The sequence below is a fragment of the Schistocerca piceifrons genome, chromosome 6 (genome assembly GCF_021461385.2).
Source record: "Schistocerca piceifrons isolate TAMUIC-IGC-003096 chromosome 6, iqSchPice1.1, whole genome shotgun sequence".
In the NCBI taxonomy this organism is placed as follows: domain Eukaryota; kingdom Metazoa; phylum Arthropoda; class Insecta; order Orthoptera; family Acrididae; genus Schistocerca; species Schistocerca piceifrons.
In genome coordinates, this window is record NC_060143.1 from 389,681,442 (window position 1) to 389,708,367 (window position 26,926).

General features: G+C 37.8%; 1 protein-coding gene across 1 annotated transcript in view; it reads left to right on the forward strand.

Annotated features, from left to right (window-relative positions):
* The window catches only part of LOC124803337 (neural-cadherin-like), a 251,418-nt gene that overhangs the window by 97,894 nt on the left and 126,598 nt on the right, over positions 1–26,926 (forward strand). The window contains exon 10 of the mRNA XM_047264522.1: positions 19,882–20,098. Coding sequence (XP_047120478.1) covers positions 19,882–20,098 — 217 coding nt within the window. The remainder of the gene's footprint in view (positions 1–19,881; positions 20,099–26,926) is intronic.

Consider the following 26,926-nt stretch of genomic DNA (forward strand, 5'->3'; position numbering starts at 1 on the left):
ATCGAGCTGCACTACTCTCCACCTCATCCCTGCATGCTCCCAATAGCAGCACTTCACTGTCCTCCACCTCTACCCTGCTATTCCCCCCTCGCTGCTCCCGCCCCCGTCTTACCCCCAAACAGGTGCCTCTCCCATTATGTGCTGCTGTTTGCAGTCTGGCTCCAACTGCCGGAGACTGTGTGTGTGTGTGTGTGTGTGTGTGTGTGTGTGTGTGTGTGTGTGTGTGTGTGTGTGTGTGTGCGTGCATGTGTGTGTGTGTGTGTGTGTGTGTGTGTGTGTGTGTGTGTGTGTTTCGTCTATGTTTGACAAAGGTCGTATTGGCTGAAAGCTCACTTTCTGACAGTCTTTTTGTTGTGTCCATCTGCAACTCAGCATCGCTGCTATATCGTGTGTAGCAACTATCCTTTTCATAATTGTGTTACATTCCACCCTGAGCTTCCATTGTTTGATTTAGTTTTTTTTGTTGTAATTCCATAAAAGCCTGTTATCAATACCAATGGACTCAAGACATGTACCACTTCTTTGATGAGACACCAAGACACCAGGCTCTGCATTCTACATCTGCATACATACTACACTAAATAGTTCATGGTGAAGGGAACTTTGTACCAATACTAGTCTTTTCCTTTCCTGTTACACTTGCAAATAGTGAGGAAGAAAGGACTGTCTATATGCCTCTGTAGAAGCCCTAATTTTGCATATCTTATCTTTATGCTCTTTAACAAAATGTATGTTCACAGCAGAAGAATTGTTTTATGGTCAGTTTCAAATGCCAGTTCTCTAAATTTTTTCAGTAGTATTTAGTGGAAAGAATATCATCTTCCCTCCATAGATTGCCATTTGAGTTCAAGCGTAATGGGGCCCCTTAGGGATATGGCAGCAAGAGAGGGGAAGAAAAACCATGTGCACTCCGTGTGCATACCGGGGGGAGTCATTCCAGATGTGGAAAGGGTCCTTCCGCATGCCATGAAGGGTACAGGCTGCACCCATCTGCAGGTGGTCGCTCATGTTGGCACCAATGATGTGTGTCGCTATGGATCGGAGGAAATCCTCTCTGGCTTCCGGCGCCTATCTGATTTGGTGAAGACTGCCAGTCTTGCCAGCGGGATGAAAGCAGAGCTCACCATCTGCAGCATCGTCGACAGGACTGACTGCGGACCATTGGAACAGAGCCAAGTGGAGGGTCTGAATCAGAGGCTGAGACGGTTCTGCGACCGTGTGGGCTGCAAATTCCTCAACTTGCGCCACAGGGTGGTGGGGTTTCGGGTTCCGCTGGATAGGTCAGGAGTCCACTACACGCAGCAAGCGGCTACGTGGGTAGCAGGGGTTGTGTGGCGTGGACTGGGCAGTTTTTTACGCTAGATGGGCAACAGCCTCAAAGGGTGCGGGCAATGTCAGGACATGCGGTGACTAAGCAGCAATCGGTATTGTAATTGTAAACTGTCGAAGCTGCATTGGTGAAGTACCGGAACCTCAAGCGCTGATAGAAAGCACCAAAGCTGAAATCGTTATAGGTACAGAAAGCTGGCTGAAGCCAGAGATAAAACAAAGGCACATACGGTGTTTAGGCCGGTATTACACTATCAAATTTCTTTGTCAAAGATTTGATCAAAGATGTGATCAAACATTCCGTCAAATATATTTGACAAAGATCTTTGACGTAGCGCTAGAAGGGGTATTACACTGTCATCAGACTTTTCGTCAAAGTTCAAGATGGCTGACAACAACTTGTTATTAACCGCAGCAGTTGTACATACTGCAATTGCATCGTGTGCACATGCGGAAAAGAAGTGGGGGGAAAAAAAGAACCATACATACAAGGTTGACAGTCTTAAATTCCTGGGATTACAACTTGATAACAAATTCAGTTGGGAGGAGCACACCATAGAACTGCAGAAATGCCTTAACAAATCTGTATTTGCAATTCGAGTGTTAGCAGACATAGGCAACATAAAAATGAAAAAGCTTGCATACTTTGCCTACTTTCATTCCATAATGTCATATAGTATAATATTTTGGGGTAACTATTCAAATCAAACAAAAGTTTTCAGAGTCCAAAAGTGTGTAATACTTATTATTTGTGGAGTAAATTCACGGACGTCCTGCAGAAACCTCTTCAAAGAACTGGGTATACTAACTACTGCCTCTCAGTATATTTACTCCTTAATGAAATTTGTCCTAAATAATATATCTCTTTTTCCAACAAACAACTCTGTTCATACATACAATACCAGGAACAGAAATGATCTGCACAAGGACTTCAAAGCACTTACTTTAGTTCAAAAAAGGGTCCACTACTCAGGAACACTCATCTCAAATAATTTGCCAGCAAACATAAAAATTTTAGTTACAAATAAAGATCAGTTTAAAAGAAACCTGAAAGACTTACTAGTGGCCAACTCCTTCCACTCCATTGACGAAATTTTTAATAGAAACAAATGATGTATTTATTCATACTATTAGTATTGTTATTTCAGCTAAAAGAAATTGACATGTTCCACATCCACAAGGATCTCCTCAGCATGGATCTATGGAACAAAAAACTAATCTAATCTGGGTGAAGCTGTGGGTTTTACGACGACGTGATAAAAGCATTCAACAAAACTTGTTAGGTGGGCTTACAGTGGAAGACGTCAAGTTGTAAATCAATTACTTAAGAATGGATGAGCAAACATTTCTGTATGTGCTCTGTGAGGTCTATCCTCATATCATAAAGCACAATATTCACTTAAGAACTGCTACATCTTCAGAAGACAGGCTCACTGTAACACTCCGATTCCTTGCTACAGAAGAGGGTTATGTTAGGTCAGGTCAGGTCTCCAATCTTCTTAATCTATTTTTGTATTCAGGGTGCTTCACGTTGTAAAGCACCTCATCAGCTTCATACATCTCTATTAATTTTGTAGTTGTCGGCACACACCAATTGTATTTACCGGCGATGTTTATAAAAACACTACAGACAACAGAATGCAGTGATGCTAGCGCTCCATGTGGTAACATGTCACATTGCAGTGAACAGAAGACAGGCAATTTCTTTGATCAAATCTACAGCAAGGCCCTAGATTTGATCAAATATTGGATGACATTTGACAAAGTCCCTATTACACCATCAAAAATCTTTGACAAAGATATTGGACAAAGAAATTTGACAGTGTAATACCGGCCTTAGGAAGGATAGATTGCATGCAACCGGTGGTGGCATGTTTGTCGCTGTTTGTTGTAGTTTATCCTGTAGTGAGGTAGAAGTGGATAGTTCCTGTGAATTATTATAGGTGGAGGTTACACTCAACAACTGAGCTAGGTTAATAGTTGGCTCCTTTTACCAACCTCCCGACTCAGTAGCATTAGTGGCAGAACAACTGAGAGAAAATTTGGAATACATTTCACATAAATTTTCTCAGCATGTTATAGCCTTAGGTGGAGATTTCAATTTACCAGATATAGACTGGGACTCTCAGATGTTTAGGACAGGTGGTAGGGACAGAGCATCGAGTGACATTATACTGAGTGCACTATCCGAAAATTACCTCGAGCAATTAAACAGAGAACCAACTCGTGGAGACAACATCTTAGACCTACTGATAACAAACAGACCCGAACTTTTTGACTCTGTAAGTGTAGAACAGGGAATCAGTGATCATAAGGCTGTTGCAGCATCCCTGAATACGGAAGTTACTAGGAATATTAAAAAAAAGAGGAAGGTTTACCTGTTTAGCAAGAGTAATGGAAGGCAGATTTCACACTACCTAACAGATCAAAATGAAAATTTCTGTTCCAACACTGACAATGTTGAGTGTTTATGGAAAAAGTTCAAGGCAATCATAAAATGCATTTTAGACAGGTACGTGCCGAGTAACTGTGAGGGATGGGAAAAACCCACCGGGTTCAACAACAAAGTTAGAAAACTACTGCGAAAGCAAAGAGAGCTTCACTCCAAGTTTAAACGCAGCCAAAACCTCTCAGACAAACAGAAGCTAAATGATGTCAAAGTTAGCATAAGAAGGGCTATGCGTGAAGCGTTCAGTGAATTTGAAAGTAAAATTCTATGTACCGACTTGACAGAAAATCCTAGGAAGTTCTGGTCTTACGTTAAATCAGTAAGTGGCTCGAAACAGCATATCCAGACACTACGGGATGATGATGGCATTGAAACAGAGGATGACATGCGTAAAGCTGAAATACTAAACGCCTTTTTCCAAAGCTGTTTCACACAGGAAGACCGCATGGCAGTTCCTTCTCTAAATCCTCACACAAACGAAAAAATGGCTGACATCGAAATAAGTGTCCAAGGAATAGAAAAGCAACTGGAATCACTCAACAGAGGAAAGTCCACTGGACCTGACGGGATACCAATTCGATTCTACACAGAGTACGCGAAAGAACTTGCCCCCTTCTAACAGCCGTGTACCGCAAGTCTCTAGAGGAACGGAGGGTTCCAAATGATTGGAAAAGAGCACAGGTAGTCCCAGTCTTCAAGAAGAGTCGTCAAGCAGATGCGCAAAACTATAGACCTATATCTCTGATGTCGATCTGTTGTAGAATATTAGAACATGTTTTTTGCTCGTGTATCATGTCGTTTTTGGAAACCCAGAATCTACTCTGTAGGAATCAACATGGATTCCGGAAACAGTGATCATGTGAGACCCAACTCGCTTTATTTGTTCATGAGAGCCAGAAAATATTAGATACAGGCTCCCAGGTAGATGCTATTTTCCTTGACTTCTGGAAGGCATTAGATACAGTTCCGCACTGTCGCCTGATAAACAAAGTAAGAGCCTACAGAATATCAGACCAGATGTGTGGCTGGATTGAAGAGTTTTTAGCAAACAGAACACAGCATGTTGTTATCAATGGAGATACGTCTACAGACGCTAAGGTAACCTCTGGCGTGCCACAGGGGAGTGTTATAAAACCATTGCTTTTCACAATATATATAAATGACCTAGAAGATAATGTCGGAAGTTCCATGCGGCTTTTCGTGAACGATGCTGCAGTATACAGAGAAGTTGCAGCATTAGAAAATTGTAGCAAAATGCAGGAAGATCTGTAGTGGATAGGCACTTGGTACAGGGAGTGGCAACTGACCCTTAACATAGATAAATGTAATGTATTGCGAATACATAGAAAGAAGGATCCTTTATTGTATGATTATATGATAGCGGAACAAACACTGCTAGCAGTTACTTCTGTAAAATATCTGGGAGTATGCGTGCGGAACGATTAGAAGTGGAATGATCACATAAAATTAATTGTTGGTAAGGCGGGTACCAGGTTGAGATTCATTGAGAGAGTCCTTAGAAAATGTAGCCCATCAACAAAGGAGGTGGCTTACAAAACACTCGTTCGACCTATACTTGAGTATTGCTCATCAGTGTGGGATCCATACCAGATCGGGTTGACAGAGGAGATAGAGAAGATCCAAAGAAGAGTGGCGCGTTTCATCACAGGGTTATTTGGTAACCGTGATAGCGTTACGGAGACGTTTAGCAAACTCAAGTGGCAGACTCTGCAAGAGAGACGCTCTGCATCGTGGTGTAGCTTGCTCGCCAGGTTTCGAGAGGGTGCATTTCTGGTGAGGTATCGAATATATTGCTTACCCCTACTTATACCTCCCAAAGAGATCACGAATGTAAAATTAGAGAGATTCAAGCGCGCACGGAGACTTTCAGACAGTCATTCTTCCCACGAACCATAAGCGACTGGAACAGAAAAGGGAGGTAATGACAGAGGCACGTAAAGTGCTGTCCGCCACACACTGTTGGGTGGCTTGAGGAGTATAAATGTAGATGTAGATGTAGAGTTCACTAAGCATCTCTGTATTACTCTGCAGAACTATTAGGACTTCAGCGTCTCAATCTGACGTGGCCTGATCTACTACTCCAGTACAAATGGAGACAATTGCCTGCCGCCTGTGGTAACACACTGATTTGCTAGCCAAATGCTATTTATTAGTTGCATATTTAATTGCTAGTGAAAATACGTGCTGCTTGATGTTGCCATACATAGTACTCATGGTGAGATGAAGTGATTTTTTTGTAATTATGCCATAAAATGCTCCATAAACTTAAATGAGAATCCCAGGAGGGAAGAAAATGTTCTTTTCATGAAACATTATTGAGAAAGTATATCAAATTTGCATTTGCAACAGACTGCATAATGAGTTTACTGCCACAAACATATAGGAGTTGGACAATTGGCAAAATACCATGATAAATGCATACTTGAAGATAAATATGGGTATTAGTCAAGCCTCCAGGCTGCACTGTTGTATTTGACTACAGATGACACCTCTGCAATGTCCTCAGTCAGTTGCTAGTGTCAATTGTGGTCAGAACAGCGTTCTGTCTAGTTGTGAGTACATTCTGTCAGAGCTATGTGAACTTGAACATGATTGAATTTTCTCATTTTAAGAATACAGAAGGAGCAATCTGTTTAACTTGCTAAAAACACTCAAAAGCCAAGATTGCATAAATATTTCTTTATTTAAAACAAACTGTTTGACAAATTTTACTGTCACTTTCAGGTCTTAAAAATCTTTTTTGTTAGGAAACATCTTTATTTTAAGTTGGAGATCCCACTTAAAATGAACACTGATTGACTGTTCTATCAGTTCTTGTTAGAATATTTTATACATTGTGAATGAAACACAGACAACACTGATATAATGTTCTACATATATTAAAATGAACACATTTTATAACAAAAAGATTCGTAAGACCTGAAGATGACAGTGAAGTCTGCTGAAACCAGTTGTTTTATATAAAGAAATATTTGTGTGATCTTGGCTTTTGAATGTTTTTAAATCAAACTTGAGCAGATTGTTGGTGCTTGTGTGATTCAATTCAATTTATTATCATCCATTTTATCATATACATGCTATAGGAATTGTCATATAGAAAGAGAGAGAGAGAGAAAGAATGATTTATATTTTTGACAACTAAGGGAAATAACATTTTCTTAATTTGACTTTATCATTTTCTTGATTACGCTTTACATATTTTGTCTTCTTTTTACATGCAAGATGAAAAAAAATTACAAGTTTCCTATAAAAAAATCGTTAAGAGAAATAACATTATCAAACACTTTAACATTTTCTTAGTTACGCTTTACATATTTTGTCTTCCTTTTACATGAAAGTTGAAGAAATGAAGGTTTATACAGAAAAATCAAAAGGTGAGCACTATCTGTTTAGATAGCGAAGAAATTCATCAACATTATAGAAACTCTGACCTAATAGTAGTCTCTTTAATTCTTTTTTAAATATATGTAAGTTTTGTATGGTTTTTATATCTTTCGGTAGGCCACTGAACACTATTTTGGGTAGACACATCATACTATTTTGGTATATGTCCTTTGAATGTGTGTTTCTATGGATATCGTGCCTGTTTCTGGTTTGATAGTTGTGTACTTCACTCTTTAGATAAGAGAATTCTTGACTTGACTTCAGGAAACATACTGATTTGCTAGATGAATAAACTAGGGAGGGTCAAAATTTTCAACTTCTTAAAGAGTCCTCTACATGGATCTCTGTAGGCAACACCCTTCAGAATACAAATAGCTCTCTTTTGGAGTTAAAACAACTTTTTGTGAAACCTGTATTCCCCCAAAATATAATACCATATCTTAGATTACTATGTATGTAAGAGTAGTAGGCACATAGTACTCTTTCAAAATTGCAGTTTTCTTTAAGTTTACTTAATACATAATGGTATTTACAAAGTTTTTTATTCAATAGTTCAGCATGTTTTTCCCATCTTAAGTTATTGTCAAGGCAGACACCTAAAAATTTTGTAAAAGAAGTTTGTTCTATTAGACTTTTCCCAATCCCACTCTTATGTCATTCTTTACTATTTCCTTATGTGCCTAAAATTCATCCAAGTGGATTTTTTTTTTTTCATTTATAATTAATTAATTGTCCTTGAACCATTCAGCTGCCTCATTCGTTGTTGAATTTATTTTTTCTTGTAGGTCAGCTTAACTAACTGCCTTGATAAAAAGGCTCATATTGTCTGCAAAAAGTACTGATTCTGCTCTTGTTGTATGCTTAGGAAAATCATTAATAAAAACTAAGAAGAGCAGAGGGCCTAGAACAGAACCCTGGGGTGTACCACAGTTGACATTCTGATATGTTGAGTAATATTTTGTGCCATTATGTATTATTTCAACACTTTGATATCTGTTGCACAGACATGATTGAAACCAGCTGTATGCCTTTCCATGGACTCCATAGCAATACAGTTTATCTACCAAAATGTCATGGCTGATGAGGTAAAATGCCTTGGATACATCTAAAAATATTCCTCAGTCTAAGTTCTTATTATCCATTGCAGTTAAAATCTGTTTCAAGAAGTGATATATAGCTGTTTCTGTAGACCCATTTATCCCGAACCCATTCTGTGCATTTGTTTAGGAAACTCAACAGTCTCTCATACATAATCCTCTCAATAACTTCAGCAAAACCTGACAGTTGTGATAATGGTCTACAATTTTGTGTGTGCTACATCAACAGTCTTTTTTATAAAGTGACTTTATTATTGATTTTTTAAGTGCAGAGGGCAATTCACCATTTTTAAATGATGTATTAATAATATCAACTAATTCAGTAATTACTTTGTTTGCAATATGTTTTATGATCTTTCCAGGATTACCATAACATCCACTGTGCAGCGGGGTGTGGTTGGCACACTAAGCTGTGATTTATTTAATGTCTACCTACTTCAGTATTCTGCATTTGTAGATACTATGTAGATGATGAGAAAAGCAGCGTTGACGAAAACCACCATCCATACTTACAATTACAAAGACCATGTAACTCAAGTAACAAGATAAACCTGTAAATCTCTATTAACAATGGGCAAAGTGGGTGCCTCCTCCCTTCATTGAAAATGTTTGTTTGTAGATACTGGTGTTTTATTATGGTCATTTTCATTTATTGTGTCACCAAGCCCACATTTATGTTGGTAGTACATCTACTACTAGTTCGTGCAGCTTATATCACATGTAAGACAGCAAGAAATGTGCTAAGTCCAACACAAAATATTATGAGATTCACACAGTCAACACACTATTACTAAACGAGTTCACATTCGGTCCTTTTCAGTGGATTCTTCGAAAAAAGATGCTCGCCAAAATGTTCTACACATGCATACAGAACATTCCATGCAGAATATTCACAAAGGCTGATAGTTTCACACGTGGTTTATCTGCAACCAACATTACAAAACCTCTCAAAACTTCACCGAAAAGTTCGTAATAGCATTTGCTAGCAAGACGATATAAACCAAGAATGATTTAACCATCATTTCTTCATCTTAGAGATAATTTTTTCGGACACATTTAACATGACCTTGTCCGACAGCAAGTCCGCGACTGACTGAATGCCGTCTGTTCACAGGGCATATAATTCATTCAATTATGTGAGAATGACTTTTTTCTCATTTGTTGATCAAAACAATTGTCCAACCAGATTAACCTTTCATGACGAAATCACTTTACTCCAATCACCATTCGCAGATGGACCTACGTCATTTCATATTGCAAAAATTCACAAAATGTTCCATAAAACAAAATTAAATGAAAATTAAAAGAAAACTATGCTTGAAATATACTTTAGAACTAAGTATCTTCTTACTATCTTTCTGGCTGCCTTATTACAAATGCAAACGCTCCTCGTAATACGTCATCCACCAATTAGGGGGATTCACCCTTTAAGGACATCCTGGTTACATAACATTTGCTAGTTATGAATGGTGTAATACATTACAAAATTGAAATTTGAAGTATGTCCCCACATACACACTCACATTCACTCTCATCTACTCCCACCCTAACACAAAATATAAATATCAGTGCTTAAACTATTATTTCCATTACAAAAGCAAAATTATTATAAGTTTAGAATCAAAATTCCTTAAGCATAACTTGTGCGCACTGAGAGTGCTGTTATTGTTTTCAAATAACAAAGAAACTTAAACTGTCATGATTCTTATCTGAATTTACTGTACTAAGTGTCAGTTAAGTTCTTTTATAGTAGGTTTTTTTATATTTTCAAAACTATTAAAGTTACCCTCATGAGAATTTTACACACTGTTCTTCTAAATTATAAAAGTTCCTATACCAAATTTGAAATCAAACACATCATATTTGTCATAGTTATTTAGTTTCTTAGGTGAGATGAATAAGTGATCTTAGTACGCTCCACACAGAGCAGTTGTCACAGTCCGCACACTGTGACAGATGGCATTATGATGCCAGCAGCTGACCACACAATGGCCAGGGCTGGAGGCTTCATTGCCAGCCTTCAATACAGCTTGACCTAACGGAACAAAACTTACTGCAAAACTCTGTAACCGTGTAAGTAGTTGCGACATTACACACCCCCTAAGGAACTAAAAAAATTTCTTTGAAACATTTTTTATATTTCATGTAAGTTTTTTGGCTGTAATGTTTTTTTTTTTTTTTTTTTTTTATTTCCTCTCACTATACTGACACTTTTCATTAAACTGTATTTTCCAAAAATAAAATTTTTCATTTGATCAAAATCATTTAAATAATATAACATCATCACAACAGATATCTACTTACATCAATTGTTCATGGCTAGGACTTGATGATGTACAGGAAATTAATTGTACAAAAAAGACAATTATTTTTCATCAGCTGAAAAGAAATAACACATCTAATGTTCTTACAGGATTCAACAAAATCAACTTCCAAAATTTACATATTACAATATTCACTTTAGTTTACATTAACAATTTTTTTAAAAAAAGTAACTTTACTGTCCTCCAGATATTATTTCTTATTTACTCAAAGCTTTGTTTCTTTCTCAGGCCAATTCCAATTCATTTTCAACTCAATATCTCTTTACATTTAATGTTAATTAAATCAGAGAAAAATGAATTAACTGCTACTAAAAATCTTTAATAGTGCACCCAAAATTGGCACCACTACTGAAATCTTATTTTCAAAATCTGATTTTAATTATTAAGCAAGTTGCTGCTACAAAATCTACTGCTCCAAAAAGTAATTTTAACCTTTTTTCAGAAAACTGCTTAGCTTTACACATAATCTATTATACACAAAGAATAATTACAAAATTAGAAACTATACTGAAAATCTACTTCTGCCACCCTACGCGGTGCTGAAAATTGTCATTACACATTGCACAAATAGATACAAAATTATTGAACACTAAAAATAATTCAGTTCACCTCCTGGAGTTCCTCCACAATTCCTATATATATCATACAAAAAAGAGAAAACAATTTTAGAACATCACTACAATTACTCATGTCCTACATATACTATGTACAAAGAATACCTATTCCATACAAAATATTTCAGGAAATGTCTTTGAAAAATATCGTAGCCAACATTCAGTGGCTCAGTACAGTCTTTCATTTAACACACATAATAAATTCATATTTGTTGGCAAAGCATACCAAAAGCCTTAGTAGAAAATATTCAAAAATTACTCATACCACTTCTGTGGTGCTACTCATCGTGTACACAATCTTCAAGAAAAACATATATTACTGAAAATGTTAAACACACTTAAGCCCACCTCTCTGGGTCTTTCAAAAGTCATCAAGTATAAATTTTATCTTTGCTCTTTTGGCAGGTAATCCTCTTTTGCCTCTGAACACATTAATTTTCTCACAAACTTCAGACAACCCTTCACACTACAGTAGCATCACGTGTGAGCATACTTCTCCAATTTGCTTTCAACTGTTCTTTTCTGTCATTAATAGGCAATTCTCCCTCATCTGATTAGTTATTTTATTCCCTTTAATAAATTTATTAGCTACAGCATTATAATGAAGGAGGAAAAACAATAGCCGGCCGGGGTGGCCGAGCGGTTCTCGAATCCTGCCTTGGGCATGGATGTGTGTGATGTCCTTAGGTTAGTTAGGTTTAAGTATTTCTAAGTTCTAGGGGACTGATGACCTCAGAAGTTAAGTCCCATAGTGCTCAGAGCCATTTGAACCATTTTGAAAAACAATAACAAAAATTCTAAATGTTGAAGAGCAAGGTTGTTAAGAGTGCATAAAATGAGACTAGGTGGCTCTACATTTGATTATTCATATTCCCCACAAGGTAACTCAGTATTCCCTAGATTTAATTAAACTTGTGTCTTCAGTATCTTTCATTATTTGTTCTTCTATACCATGCTATTTTCTCAACAATTAAAAAATCAAATGTAAAACCAACAATTCTGTCCTCCTGCACTTCCCCCAGCCTCACCAGAGAAGAAGGAAAGATGATAGCGATAGTTCTGAATGATGAAAAGGAAGGTTGACAACACAAAAAGAAAGGAAATAGTATCACCAACAGCTCAGGTTGCCTGGTGCTCATTAACCACCTGACAACACAAAGAATGTGTGTCCCCTGAGCTTTTAGTTACTGCTATTTAATTGATTCTTCAACACATACCTTCTTAAATCAACAATAGTTCTTAAGCCCAGTAATTTGTGTGATTTCACATACTCTAGTTTGTAAGCATTGGCATGAGGTTTGGCTATAATCCTAAAAGGTCCCACATATTCATCGGTAAACTTTTTCATCCCAGCCACAAGCTTTTTTGATTTCTCTTTGGTTTTCACAAGCACTAAGTCACCGATCTGATAACTGGTTGGACTTGCCCTCACATCATGTCTCCTTTTCCTCTCCAGAGCCTTTTTTCTGATGTTCGCTTGTGCTAATCATTTCTTAGGCTCCATTGTCAAATCGGTAAGACTAGGGAAATCTAACAGGTCAAATAACAGGTTATTTAGTCTAATTCCACACATTAATTCTACTGGAGCAAAACCAGTGGCTTCATGTTTTAAATGGTTAATCACTTCCTCAAAATATTGTAAGTAATTGGCCCAATCAGAATGCTTCTTGTGACAATATGTTCTACATAGACAGTTTAGTTCTTTCATAACCCTCACACACATATTCCCCTGTGTAAAATAGGCAGATATTTTTACATGTTCTATGTTTCTTTTGCTTAGGCATTCTGCAAATCACTTAGGAATAAATTGTGGCCCATTATCAGATAATATTGCTTTTGGCACACCAATGTTCACAAAATAGTCTTTCTCTAGTTTGTCCACAATTACTTTAGCATTGGCTCTTTTTATAGGATAAAATCTCACATATTTGGTAAAATCATCTACCACTGCAACCTCCCCTTGAAACTGGCAAAGGGCCAAACAGGTCCACAGCCACCAAATCCAACCTATTCTGAGGTTCCACTGAATACATTTGCCCCTGAATAATTTTATTATTTGCCCTCACCTTTTGACACCTATCACAGGATTCTAGTCTCTTGTGGACTCGTCACCACATACATTTCCGGGCTCCATAATGTCCTTATGTCGCGTGTATGTAATCAGTAAGTAAATCCACATGTTGTTTTGGGAAACAAATACGCCAGTTCTGCTCAGTATTCTTTCTCCGTCGGAAAAGTATATCCTTATGTATCTGGTAATACTCTGCTAGCGTAGAAAAATCAGGATGACCTAACCTGCTCTTTACCAATTTAAGATTGCCATCTTGGTTTTGTTCTTGCCTGAGATTTTTACAAATACGTTTTATTGAGCCCTCTTCCTGTACCCGAATGACTGCCAGCAAAACTTCATCACGATCACATGTTCCTAAGAAATCTCCATCCTGCTCATTCTCCTTCACATACCGAGATAATGCATCTGCCACAATATTGCGGAGCCTTTTATGTGTTCTATACAGAGATCAAATTGCTGAATATACATGGCCCATCTCCAAAGTCTGCTGTGTTTAAGTTGGCATGTCTTTAGATAGGTTAATGCACTATGGTCACTGAAAACTAAAACTTTATGGCCCAACAAGTATTGTTCAAATTGCTGTAAACCAAAAATGATTGCTATTGCTTCTAACTCTGAAATACTGTACTTCTTGTCAGCTTGTTGCAACGACTGACTACCAAAGGCTATTGTTTTATGGACCTGTCCTTCACCAACTGTTTTGATCTGGAATAATTCCACTCCCAGTCCATAACCACATGCATCTGATCCTAGACAAAATGGTTCAGAAAAATCAGGATGGTTCAGAATTTTACTATTCACTAGAGCCTCCTTAAGTTCTTCAAAAGCAGTTTGACACTCCTGCATCTACTTATACATTACATATAAACTTTTAACTCTTTTCTTGTGGTTGGTGCTGCATAATCTCTAATAGTTTTTATCTTTTCCGGATCGGGCATGATCCCATTGCTGCTAACAATATGTCCCAGAAATTTAGTTTCTTTCTTCACAAATTCTGTTTTGTCCAGCTTCAGTTTTATTCCCCCTTTTTTAATTGCATCTAGTACTTTGTCTTACAACATACAGTGCTCTTCCCAAGTGGGAGTTGAGATTGAGTTGAGATTAATACATTGTCCACATAAACAGTAATTCTTCTCAGCAGTTGGTCTCCTAGAACCTGGGACATTGCTCTAACAAATGCACAAACGCTAATGTTTAATCCAAATGGCACAATCTTATATTGATAACATCTCCCCTCAAACAAGAAAGCTGTGTACTTTCGAGATTCTTTCACCAAAGGCAAGTTCCAGTGGCCACATGTTATATCCAAGGACACAGAATTTTGCACCTTTAAATTTTTGTGATAATTCTTCTATGTTCTGAGGCCTATCACTTTCTGGCAATATAATTTTATTTAACACTTGGGAGTCCAAAACAAGCCTAATGGAACCATCCTTCTTAGGTACTACAACCAATGGGTTATTATATACACTAACTGCCTCCATTCAAGCATTTTTTTAATCATATCTCGCACTGCTTCTTTACATACTTCTGGAACAGTGAATGGTTTTCAGAAAAAATATGTGTCCTCTTTTACAGTCAAACAGCACTCATAATTCCAAACTAGGCCCAGTTGGTCTGAAAACACTTTACAATAAATGATCAAAATCTGTCTCAAATCATTTTTTTGCACATCAGTCAATTCTTCCAACATTTCGTTGATCCTAAGCCTGACATTTTCTGTCTCAGAAGGATCTACTTCCTTTCTTTTGCCATATTCATTATAGCCCTCGATTACCTCAGTGGTCCTACAGTATCTTATTGGAATATCACTTTGTTCATCATCTACCTTTTGTCTCTTACCTATAAAGGGAATAACTGCAGGTTTCTATTTACTCTAGTAATCACATCATTTGTTCCAAAATTAACCTATCCTTCATATTTATGCAAGAAGTCAACACCTATCAACATCTCAACACTGAGTCCATCAATAACCAAAAATTTTAATTCTATTTGTACTCCACTTACAATAACTGGTAGCAATATTTCCTGTTCAACCACCTTCTTACTTTTCCCAGTGGCCACCACAATTTTCAGCCCACTCACAGGCATTATAACAATCTGCCTACTTTTTGGGAGAGCATTCACAAAATTCTGAGATACTGCACACACTTCTGAACCAGTATCTATTAAACAAGGAACCTTTTCATTAAACACTGTCACCTCAATTATAGGTTGTCCAATATATTCTTTTCTGACTACAGGTTCGGGTTTATCTAGTAAATCCTGCACCACTTCATGCCTGTCTAAACCTACCCCTTCTGTGGAAAGCACATTTACCTCAAATGACCCCCTTTCACTTCATTATTTGTGGCGGCTTTCACTATCCGTTCCACTGTAGACAAATCGAAACATTGTTCTAACTTCTCCCTATCCAAACTATTCTCTGTATCTGCAACGCTATACAAGGTTTTGTCAGAATTATTTAACACATTTACTTCTTCTTCCTCTTCCATCCCTTCATCCTCACTCTCTGAAATTACTCTATTCAGTCTATTCACAACCTCCTCTTGCATCCTCCTAGCATTACTTCTACAGTTTACAGGTAGTCTCTTGTCGGTTGCACAGTGCTGCTTTACCCCCTCCTCCTGATCTGAGTCTTCACTTCCCGTACTTAGTTCCTTCTTAATATGGTTCTTGCACCCTTCATTTAAGCTCTCCCTTTCACAAAAGCCTACTGCATTTACTGAACAATCAAACTATTTTGCAGTGTCATTCTCCTCTGCCTTTCTATTTTCTTTTATGCTACCCCCATGCTGTCCAATTGGTACGTTTTTAATAATGGTCATCGCTAGTGGATTTAAATTTTGTGCTTTCAGTCTGCAAACACTAGCATCATTACAGACTGCTAACAGTTTTCCTCCTGTGTGACATTACTGCCTCTGTCATTTTGGTCACCTGCCGGGCTCAGCTGATAGTAGCTGGCACACGAAAATGTAGTTACCCATTTCTGTACAAATCTTTTAATACTCTCTCTCTTTGGATCATACTTTTCCCTTGACCAAAATTTATTTAAAACCTCAATTTTCTTATGTTTTCCCCAATACTCTTCAAAAAAGCTTGCTTAAATTCCACTAATTTGTCATATTTATCTGAGGCCAAGTTTCCCCAGATTCTAGCTTCTCCCATTAGATTAGTGGTTATGAACCCAATCTTCTGTTTGTCATTCCACACTTTAGGTAATACATCTTCGAAATCACTCCAAAACCCTTTAGGGTGAACATTCTTATTTGGATCAAATTTCAAAAACTGGTGATGCATAACACAAGCAATTTCTGAAGATTCCACAACACCATTAGACATAACACAAACATTATTGTTACCACCATTCTGTTCAACTTTTGTTAATCTACTTTCATGGTTATGTAGTTGCTCATTCACGCTAGAACTAAATTGCAGGGTATTAGTTTCAATGTTAGTGATCTTACTAGACGCTTGCACTCCAAATCTTACACACACATCTTTCCCTTCTTTAATTTGTGTTTCCAATACCACATGACTATCTCACAGTGTCTCTCTACTTTGTGAACCTGTTTATTTACTTTACTTAATTCTAGATTTATTTCCTCTTTTATTTGTTCACTCTCCTCAGCAACTTGCTCAATTTGTGAATGTAATTCACTTTCCACTGTTACAATAGCAGCATTACATTCTCACCTGACCTGATTAATGTCACTTTTAACATTATTACTGAACAAAGTCATATCATTTTTTGCACAATCCTTTAACTCAGACATTTTGTCTTCCATTTTAGATCCCAGTTCGACTGACAAGTTACTAAATCCCTGATCAAATTTGGAATGCAATTCATTTATTTCTGTACTTAATTTAGCCATTATGGAATCAATGTCCTTACCAATTTTATTAATTTTATTGTCAATATCCAAACTTAATGACATTTTAATTTTGGAGCCCAATCCATTCATTTTCATCATAATATTCATCAACATTTCCGACACACTGTCCCTTGGATCCCCAACAACTGATATGATTTCCTGCTTTATTTTTGGAATAGCTACAGGCACTAACGGGATACTAAGTTGTAATATATTGTGCTCACTATCAGCTTCACAATGAGCATACATTGAGTCTGTCAAGCTGCTACTCGTATTTACTTGTGATACTTCAAAACTGAAATTACTACTCATGGAATCATTGTCAGCTCTAACTTTCTCCAAATCTACCTCCAGTTTCTCATCTACAATTTCCTGATTGTTTTCAGCCATTTCAGACAGTTTTTCAGCACACACACATAAAACTTTAAGTAGAACACTTTTTATATTTTCTTCCTTGTGATCTGCATGGTGAACCCAATACTGTGTCTCCATTCCTGAGGCCCAGCTTCCACCAATCCAGTATACGAGCCAACACTCTGTCCACTGCTGCCAATTGCTCCATCTGCCTGGATGCTGTAGCGTGATGTCACCTCTCTTAGCTCTGCTGTCACTGCCGAAATCAATCGCCTTGTTCCATTTATTGTCGTATTTTCAACACATGTTCAGTTGCACAAGTGTCTTTAGCTCTACATTCCAGTTCCTTTTTTCACACTGTGTGATCACTTAACAGGTTCAATTAAATACTGATGCTTTTTCATGTACAATTCCCACTCTCCCGAACTCTATATTGTACAATTTATTTGAGTTCCCACCCGATCAGCACCAACTGCTGTGGGGTGGAGTTGGCACGCTGAGTTGTGATTTATATAATGTCTACCTACCTCAGTATAGTGTCCATTCACCACCCATTACTCTGCATTCATAAATACTATGTAAAATATGAGAAAAGCAGCACTGAAGAAAATTACCATCCATACTTACGATTACAAAGTTCGCGTAATTCAAGTAACAAGATAAACCTGTAAATCTCTATTAACAATGGGCAAAGTGGGTGCTTCCTCCCTTCATTGAAAATGTTTGTTTGTAGATACTGATGTTTTATTATGGTCATTTTCATTTATTGTGTCACCAAGCCCACATTTATGTTGGTAGTACATCTACTACTAGTTCGTGCAGCTTATATCACATGTAAGACAGCAAGAAATGTGCTAAGTCCAACACAAAATATTATGAGATTCACAGAGCCAACACACTGTTACAAAACAAGTTCACATTCAGTCCTTTTTGGTGGATTCTTTGAAAGAAGATGCTCGCCATAATGTTCTGTACATGCATATGGAACACGCCATGCAGAATATTCACAAAGGCTGATAGCTTCACATGTGTTTTATTCTGCAACCAGCATTCCAAAACCTCTAAAAACTTCACAAAAATGTCCAAATTGCATCTGCTAGTGCAGTGATATAAACTGAGTGTGATTTAACCGTCAGTTCTTCATCTCCGAGATAATTTTTTCGGACACATTTAACATGACCTTCTCGTCCGACAGCAAGTCTACGACTGACTGAATGTCATTGCTCACAGGGCACATAACTCATTCAATTATGAGGAAAAGACTCTTCTCTCATTGGTTGATCAAAACGATCATCCAGTCACATTAACCTTTCATGATCAAACCACTTTACTCCAATCACCATTTGCAGATGCACCTACGTCATTTCATATTGCAAAAATCCATAAAATGTTCCACAAAACCAAACCAAACGAAAATTAAAAGAAAACTATGCTTGAAATACACTTTAGAACTAAGCATCCTCTTACTACCTTTCTGGCTGCCTTATTTCAAAAGCAAAGGCTCCTAGTCATACGTCATCCACCAATTAGGGGGATTCGCCTATTAAGGACATCCTGGTTATGTAACACTTGCTAGTTACGGATGGAGTAATACATTATAAAATTGAAATTTGATGTATGTCCCCACATACACACTCGCATTCACTCTCATCTACTTCCACCCTAATATAAATATCAACTCTTAAACTATTATTTATGTTACGAAAGCAAAATTATTATAAGTTTAGAATCAAAATTCCTTAAACATAACTTGTGCCCACTGAGAGTGCTGTTATTGTTTTCAAATAACAAAGAAACTTAAGCTGTAATGATTCTTATTTGAATTTACTTTACTAAGTGTCGGTTAAGTATTTTTTTAATAGGATTTTTTATATTTTCAAAACTATTAAAGTTATCCACATGATAATTTTACACACTGTTCTTCTAACAAACCACAGTCAGTTGGTTCACAGACACAGTATTCAAATTCTTTCCCTTAACAATTTATATTGCTTAACTTTACATCTTTAGAATTAAGATTGCCTCTAACATAAATAAATACACTTCCACATCTGTACTTTTCTCTGTGAACTCTGCTTATGATTTTAAATTTAGGATGGGCTGCTGTACATATTTGAGATTTTTGTAACCAGTGTTCACTGACACATACAACAGATACTTGGTTAAAACTGTCACTTAACAAGACTTCAAATTCACCCAACTTATTGCACAAACCTCGTACATTTTGGTATAGGACTGCAAATTGATTAGAGACACAAAGTTAAATAAATTAGTACTTATCTTAAAACTGCTTTCTTGAGGCTCGTTGACACTAAAAAATCCTTGAGATGATTTGGCTGCCTCACACTTCTTCTCATTGGTAGACCAGAAATTGTTGCTACTGCTGCTGCTGTTGGTTCTGATGAAGTGGCTGCTAAAGCTGGTTGTAATGTTTGTTGGGCTTCTGCTGTTGTTTCTGCAGTTACTGGACTAATTGGTAGTCCAGAAGTTATTGCTGCTGCTGCTGCTGCTGCTGGTGGTGGTGGTGGTGGTGGTGGTGGTGGTGGTTCTGATGATGTGATTACTGAAGCTGGTTGTGGTGTTGGTTGGGCTTCTGCTGTTGTTGTTAAGACGGTTGTGGTGGTTCCTGTATTACTCATTACTGATACTGTTCATGGTGCTATAGATGAAGCTGGTTGTAGTGTTGGTTGGGCTTCTGCTGTTTGTGCTGTTACTGGACTGGGCACTGTTGCTGATGTTGCAGCACCCATTATAGCCACAGTCTCTTTATTCTTTCTTTATCTAGCAATTGTAGAATTTTATGTCCAAGGAGTGACTTTCCAATTGCATGCAAATGCAAACGATGTTTAGTAAAGTCTTCTCTCTGCACAAAATTAACAGGTAAGAAATGTGTGTTGAGGAATGCTTTACATATTTTTTTGAACTGTCTGTTTGCCTTAGCAATTTGAACATACACACAAGAACTTTCTATCAGGTCATGTCTGTGTGGAATTCCAATGACAACTATTGATACATTCTTGTTGCAACTCAGGGTTTCTTCCATGTTATTTGTGGCTTTAATTAATTCATTTTTATATACATCATTGGCACCCCCAATTATTACAGTGCATAGATTAGAATTAGATGTTTCTGCATCTTTTATGTTTCTTTTACTTCAGCCACTGGTGCACTTGGTTTTACAGAAGAAGTAGCATTTATTCCATATTCAATACGTAAAATTTCCGCTAGGTCACAATTGTGACTGTCTGAATGTATATTCACATGTTTGTTTCTATTGTTTACACTCATTTCTGTACATATTTCTTTGTCAAGTACACTATACTACAATCATATAGTCTTTGAGGCACTAATGGTTTTTCACATTGTTTATGATGCACAAACTTCCTTTGCTTCTCAAACTCATCACTGATTTCATCAATAATTGTGTTTGAAATACCTGTGACACCTTTTATGGTTTTTTAAGTACATGTAATACTGCTCACATACCTCCATTTCATGCTGAAGAGACATTGACACACTTTCATTCATTTCAACGGCATACATTTCTATTGCAGATTGATGGCCGTAACATGTATGCACCCCACATTCACAAAACGGGTTATGAAAAATTGTAACACCAAAGTACTCTGTGTGATACCGTCTTTGAAAAATGGAACATATACTTATTTCATTTTCAACTATTTCACCACGTAATACACACTTTACCACCACTACAAAACTAGTTTCCACTGAGCAGTTCATCAATGCGTTTATACTCAATGCCATCCTCAGAATATGCTTGGGTGCTTCTGTAACCAAAGGAGCTGAAATGTTTGGTGTTTTCAAGAGATACCATATCAAAGCATTAAACCATGCACAGGGAAAACAGAAAATACATCACCCACTAAGTCACAACACACATGAAAGTGTGTGTTGAGTGATCATGACAGATGGTCATTGAAGAGGATCTTCTTCTTCTTTCCTTCAATGATTGGGCCTTTGACCCATTCCACCCTCCTTCTACCTTTTCCTTGGTTGACCGACTTCTCTTCTACCCCTTAGTATGCAGGATCTTGCTAGTCTGGGTAGTTGATTTTCTTCCAACCTATCCATATGATTTTTCCATTTCTTCCGGTAGACAGTCCTCCTGTCATTCAGGGCAAAGATGTCAAACTTCCAATGACTAAATTCATTCCTTAATCTGTCCTGTTTTGTGCATCCCTTTACTGATCTTAAAAATCTCATTTCGACTACTTGTATTTGTTGTTGTCTTTTTTCCTCATTTATATCACGTGAATTTGGTCATTGAGACACCAATGTGAGTTCACTATAACGCTCCTCAAACCACTGTAGCATGATTATGGGTCTGAGACACAGACAGTCATACTACTAAGAGATGACATCACTATCAGGGAAGACATAAAGCATGAATGGATGCAGGTGGTTTCACAGTTGTTGGCATGTCTTTGATTACTACCATAGGTCCCATCCAAGTGCAGGAGAATGTCTCCCAAGCATAATACTGCTCCCACCAGCCAGCATCCATGGCACACTGCATGTTTTGAGCTGCCATTCACCTTGATGACAGCATTTGAGGAGATGAAGTATAGCAAAAATGTGATTCGCATGAAGAGCCAATATGTTTCCATCGACTGGTGGTCAAATCCCAATGGTCCTGTGTCTACTGCAATCATAATTGGCAATGTAACTGAGTCAACATGTGAACACTTAGGGCTGGTCTATCGTGAAGCTCCATATTCAATAATGTATGATGAAAGGCGTGCTTCTGAAACACTTGTGTGTGCACTATCATTGTGCTAAGCATGCTTCTGAAACACTTGTGCATGCACTATCTTTGTGCTCTTTTGGCATAGATACCATAGACCATGATCTATCCTACTTTGCAGAGCAGACAAGCCTCCAAACCTCACATTCTGTGAAGTGTCATGGATGTCAAACTATTTAGCAGCTCGTGATAGTTTCATTGTTCTTCTCCCTCATTCTGTAGATGCTTATGACAGCAGCGTGTGTACATTTGACCAGTTTCGCCATTTTTGAGATCCTTGTTCACATACTCTGTGTAATAATAGTCTGCTACTTGTCAGAGTCACTTATCTCTATGGATTTCCCCATTTGCAGCCCATGTCTTTGCTATGGTGATCCCCTGTCCATGTCCGCTCTACTTACATACTTCTGACCAAATCATGTGCCCACAACAGCAACAGGCAGTATCCAATACCACAGTGGGCAGTAATTGTAATCAGTGTATATTAAGCTAGACACTGCCATTGTTCTATAAAACTTCATTAATGTTTATTTTTTAATGTTATTCTAATTGTTCCACATATTAGTCTACACTTACTCTCAGCTTTTGTTTAATTTCAGTGCTTGTGTCATGGTATACCACAGTCTAGAAACTTCAAATGAGTATTGAACAGTTCATGGGTGTACTACCAGTTCATAGTGTTCAGAAGGCACAATATTTCGGTAATCAGACATGCCGACATCATCAGGTGTGCTGATGAACTGAGCTCTCAAGGATGGCCAGCCGACTAATATCCCCTGCCCCACACAAGCCACTCTGTCCATGGTCTGCATCCATGACCATGTGTCAGTAGTCACGGGGATGCTATTCAGCGTTTGTGATAGCGTTGTTGTAAGTTCTCTGTCTGCCCTGGTCACCAGATCATTTTGTTTGTTGAAAATCTTCTTAATTAAACTTAGAGCTGTTTCCCATGCCTTACTAAGATAATAGCCACCGTCTTGGTTTATGAGAGCATCCCTGGTGTGAATTTCTATTGCCTCCCTAATGACACTGTCACAGTATTTTTAAGTCTGTGCCAAGATCCTGGTATGTTTGTACTACATCCCATGATTCTTGGACAATTACTGCTCTGTAACTGCTGACTTTTGGAATATAACAGTCAAGTGTGCCTCTGGTGTTCTTGGCACTGTCTGTCCAATACATGCCTTCCCACAGTGACACAGAGTCTGATGTACACTGGCCTTCTTGCAAACCAAGATTATCTCTGACAGTTTCCGATCACACTCATGTTTTCTTTGGCAGGCAAAAGACAGATTTTACTTGGTGCTTGTAAAATATGCATCTGATTTTTCCCAGTAGTGTGCCAGTGTATGGTTGGACACTATAAACCAACAGTACACCCATGGACTGTTCACTCAACAAATATGCTGTGAGAAACTGAAGAATCACAGTTTAAAATAATTAGTTTGCTCTATTATTTCACCATCAGTGACAATCTTAGTTCTTAGAGATGTTTTCCCCTGATTATAATTACTTTGATTTTGCTTGTGGAGATCTTTTCTAGCCTGTTTCATAATACCATAACTCTTTATATTAAATAATTCAGTCTTCTTCTTTCATAAGTTTTAATCTTTTTTTTTTTCAAAATCTCTTAATTCTCTACCATTGTCATTCTCATAATGTTCCCCAACATATTATTTTCCTGGATATGACATTATTCATGGGTATTGAAAGCTATATTAGTCAAAACAAGATGTTGAGTTCATTCAGGAAAATTTTATACTGTTTTTGTTAGAGAGATTAGGATGCTTACAGTTTCATGTTTAGTAAATATTAATGTCATTAGACATTGAGTACTAGGTTCACTGAAGTGTGACACAAAAAAACAATCATAGTCTATTTAGTAGTCTGTCCCTGTGTTTTACTGCAGTGATCTAGAGAAAACATGTAAAATCTCAATAAGGATGGAGGGATAAGCACTTGAACCCTAATCCAGCAGAATATAAATCTGGTATTCTTTCTCTGCGAGACACTTTGAAGGACAATATGTAGCCCTATCCCACAAATGAGGAGGCTATTGACAACTAGACTGGCTATAACTGAAAATTCTCTTCAGTGGACAGAAAGACCTTAGAAATGTTAAAGCCATTAACAGTCATTTTTGGGCTTCGTCTACATCTACATCTACATCTACATGATTACTCTGCAATTCACATTTAAGTGTTTGGCAGAGGGTTCATCGAACCACAATCATACTATCTCCCCACCATTCCACTCCCAAACAGCACACAAGAAAAACGAACACCTAAACCTTTCTGTTCGAGCTCTGATTTCTCTTATTTTATTTTGATGATCATTCCTATCTATGTAGGTTGGGCTCAACAAAATATTTTCGCATTCGGAAAAGAAAGTTGGTGACTGAAATTTCATAAATAGATCTCGCCATGATGAAAAAGTCTCTGCTTTAATGACTTCCATCCCAACTCGTATATCATATCTTCCACACTCTCTCCCTTATTATGTGATAATACAAAACGAGCTGACCTTTTTTGCACCCTTTCGATGTCCTCCGTCAATCCCACCTGGTAAGGATCCCACACCGTGCAGCAGTATTCTAACAGAGGATGAATGAGTGTAGTGTAAGCTGTCTCTTTAGTGGACTTGCTGCATCTTCAGAGTGTCCTGCCAATGAAATGCAACCTTTGGCTCGCCTTCCCCATAATATTATCTATGTGGTCTTTCCGAATGAAGTTGTTCATAATTTTAACACCCAGGTACTTAGTTGAATTGACAGCCTTGAGAATTGTACTATTTATCGAGTAATCGAATTCCAACAGATTTATTTTGGAACTCATGTGGATCACCTCACACTTTTCATTATTTAGCGTCAACTGCCACCTGCCACACCATACAGCAATCTTTTCTAAATCACTTTGCAACTGATACTGGTCTTCGGATGACCTTACTAGATGGTAAATTACAGCATCATCTGCGAACAACCTAAGAGAACTGTTCAGATTGTCACCCAGGTCATTTATATAGATCAGAAATAGCAGAGGTCCCAGGACACTTCCCTGGGGAACACCTAATATCACTTCAGTTTTACTCGATGATTTGCCATCTATTACTATGAACTGCGACCTTCCTGACAGGAAATCATGAATCCAGTCACACAACTGAGATGATACCCCATAGGCTTGCAGCTTGATTAGAAGTCGCTTGTGGGGAATGGTGTCAAAAGCTTTCCGGAAATCTAGAAATTCGGAATCAACTTGAGATCCCCTGTCGATAGCGGCCATTACTTCGTGCGAATAAAAAGTTGCACAAGAATGATGTTTTCTGAAACCATGCTGATTATGTATCAATAGATCATTCTCTTCGAGGTGATTCATAATGTTTGAATACAGTATATGCTCCAAAACCCTACTGCAAACTGACGTCAATGATATAGGTCTGTAGTTCGATGGATTACTCCTACTACCCTTCTAAACACTGGTGCAACCTGCGCAATTTTCCAATCTGTAGGTACAGATCTATCAGTGAGCAAGCGGTTGTATATGATTGCTAAGTAGGGAGCTATTGTATCAGCGTAATCTGAAAGGAACCCAATCGGTACAATCTGGACCTGAAGACTTGCCCGTATCAAGCGATTTGAGTTGCTTTGCAACCCCTAAGGTATCTACTTCTAAGAAACTCATGCTAGCAGCTGTTCGTGTTTCAAATTCTGGAATATTCCATTCATCTTCCCTGGTGAAGGAATTTCAGAAAACTGCGTTCAATAACTCCGCTTTAGCGGCACAGTCGTCAATAACAGTACCATCGGCACTGTGCAGCGAAGGTATTGACTGCGTCTTGCCGCTTGTGTACTTTACATACGACCAGAATTTCTTTGGATTTTCTACCAAATTTTGAAACAATGTTTCGTTGTGGAACCTATTAAAGGCATCTCGCATTGAAGTCCGTGCCAAATTTCGCGCGTCTGTAAATTTTAGCCAATCTTTGGGATTTTGCATTCTTCTGAACTTCGCATGCTTTTTCCATTGCCTCTGCAACAGCATTCGGACCTGTTTTGTGTACCATGAGGGATCAGTTCCATCTCTTGGTTGTCTAACGGTGAAGTGTGACAGACTTCTGACTTTTTCAGTCTGTCTTTATGTTTGCCTTCGCCTCTCACTTATGTCAAGATATGTCAGTAACAGCTCATGGTTCAGATTCCACATTAAACTGTAGATCCCCTTTTTCATGGCAGGACTACTGTTGTAGGACAGGTGCGTGCAAGTTGCCAAAATGGCTTACTATTGAAAGTTCTTGTGAACAAGTGGCTGAATATATGTCTTGAGGAACTGGCAGACAATCATGCAATATAAATTTAGTTTGCTTTACTTTACTTTACTTTTACTTGGGAATCACTGTCACTCAAGAATACAATGAAGTGCAGTGGGATGGTGGTTAAGACAGTGAATTCCTATTCAACATCTTTGTGGTGTGATTCCTTGTTTAAAGGACCAGTATTTTTTAACCTCCAAAACAAGTCTGCTTCACTTATGACTAAATTTACAACGTATTCTTACCATCCCTACCTGTAAGTACCTTATTTTCATATTCCTAATGCCCTTCATGATAGACAGTTCCTGCCCACTCAGCTTTTTATGGGCAGACATTTT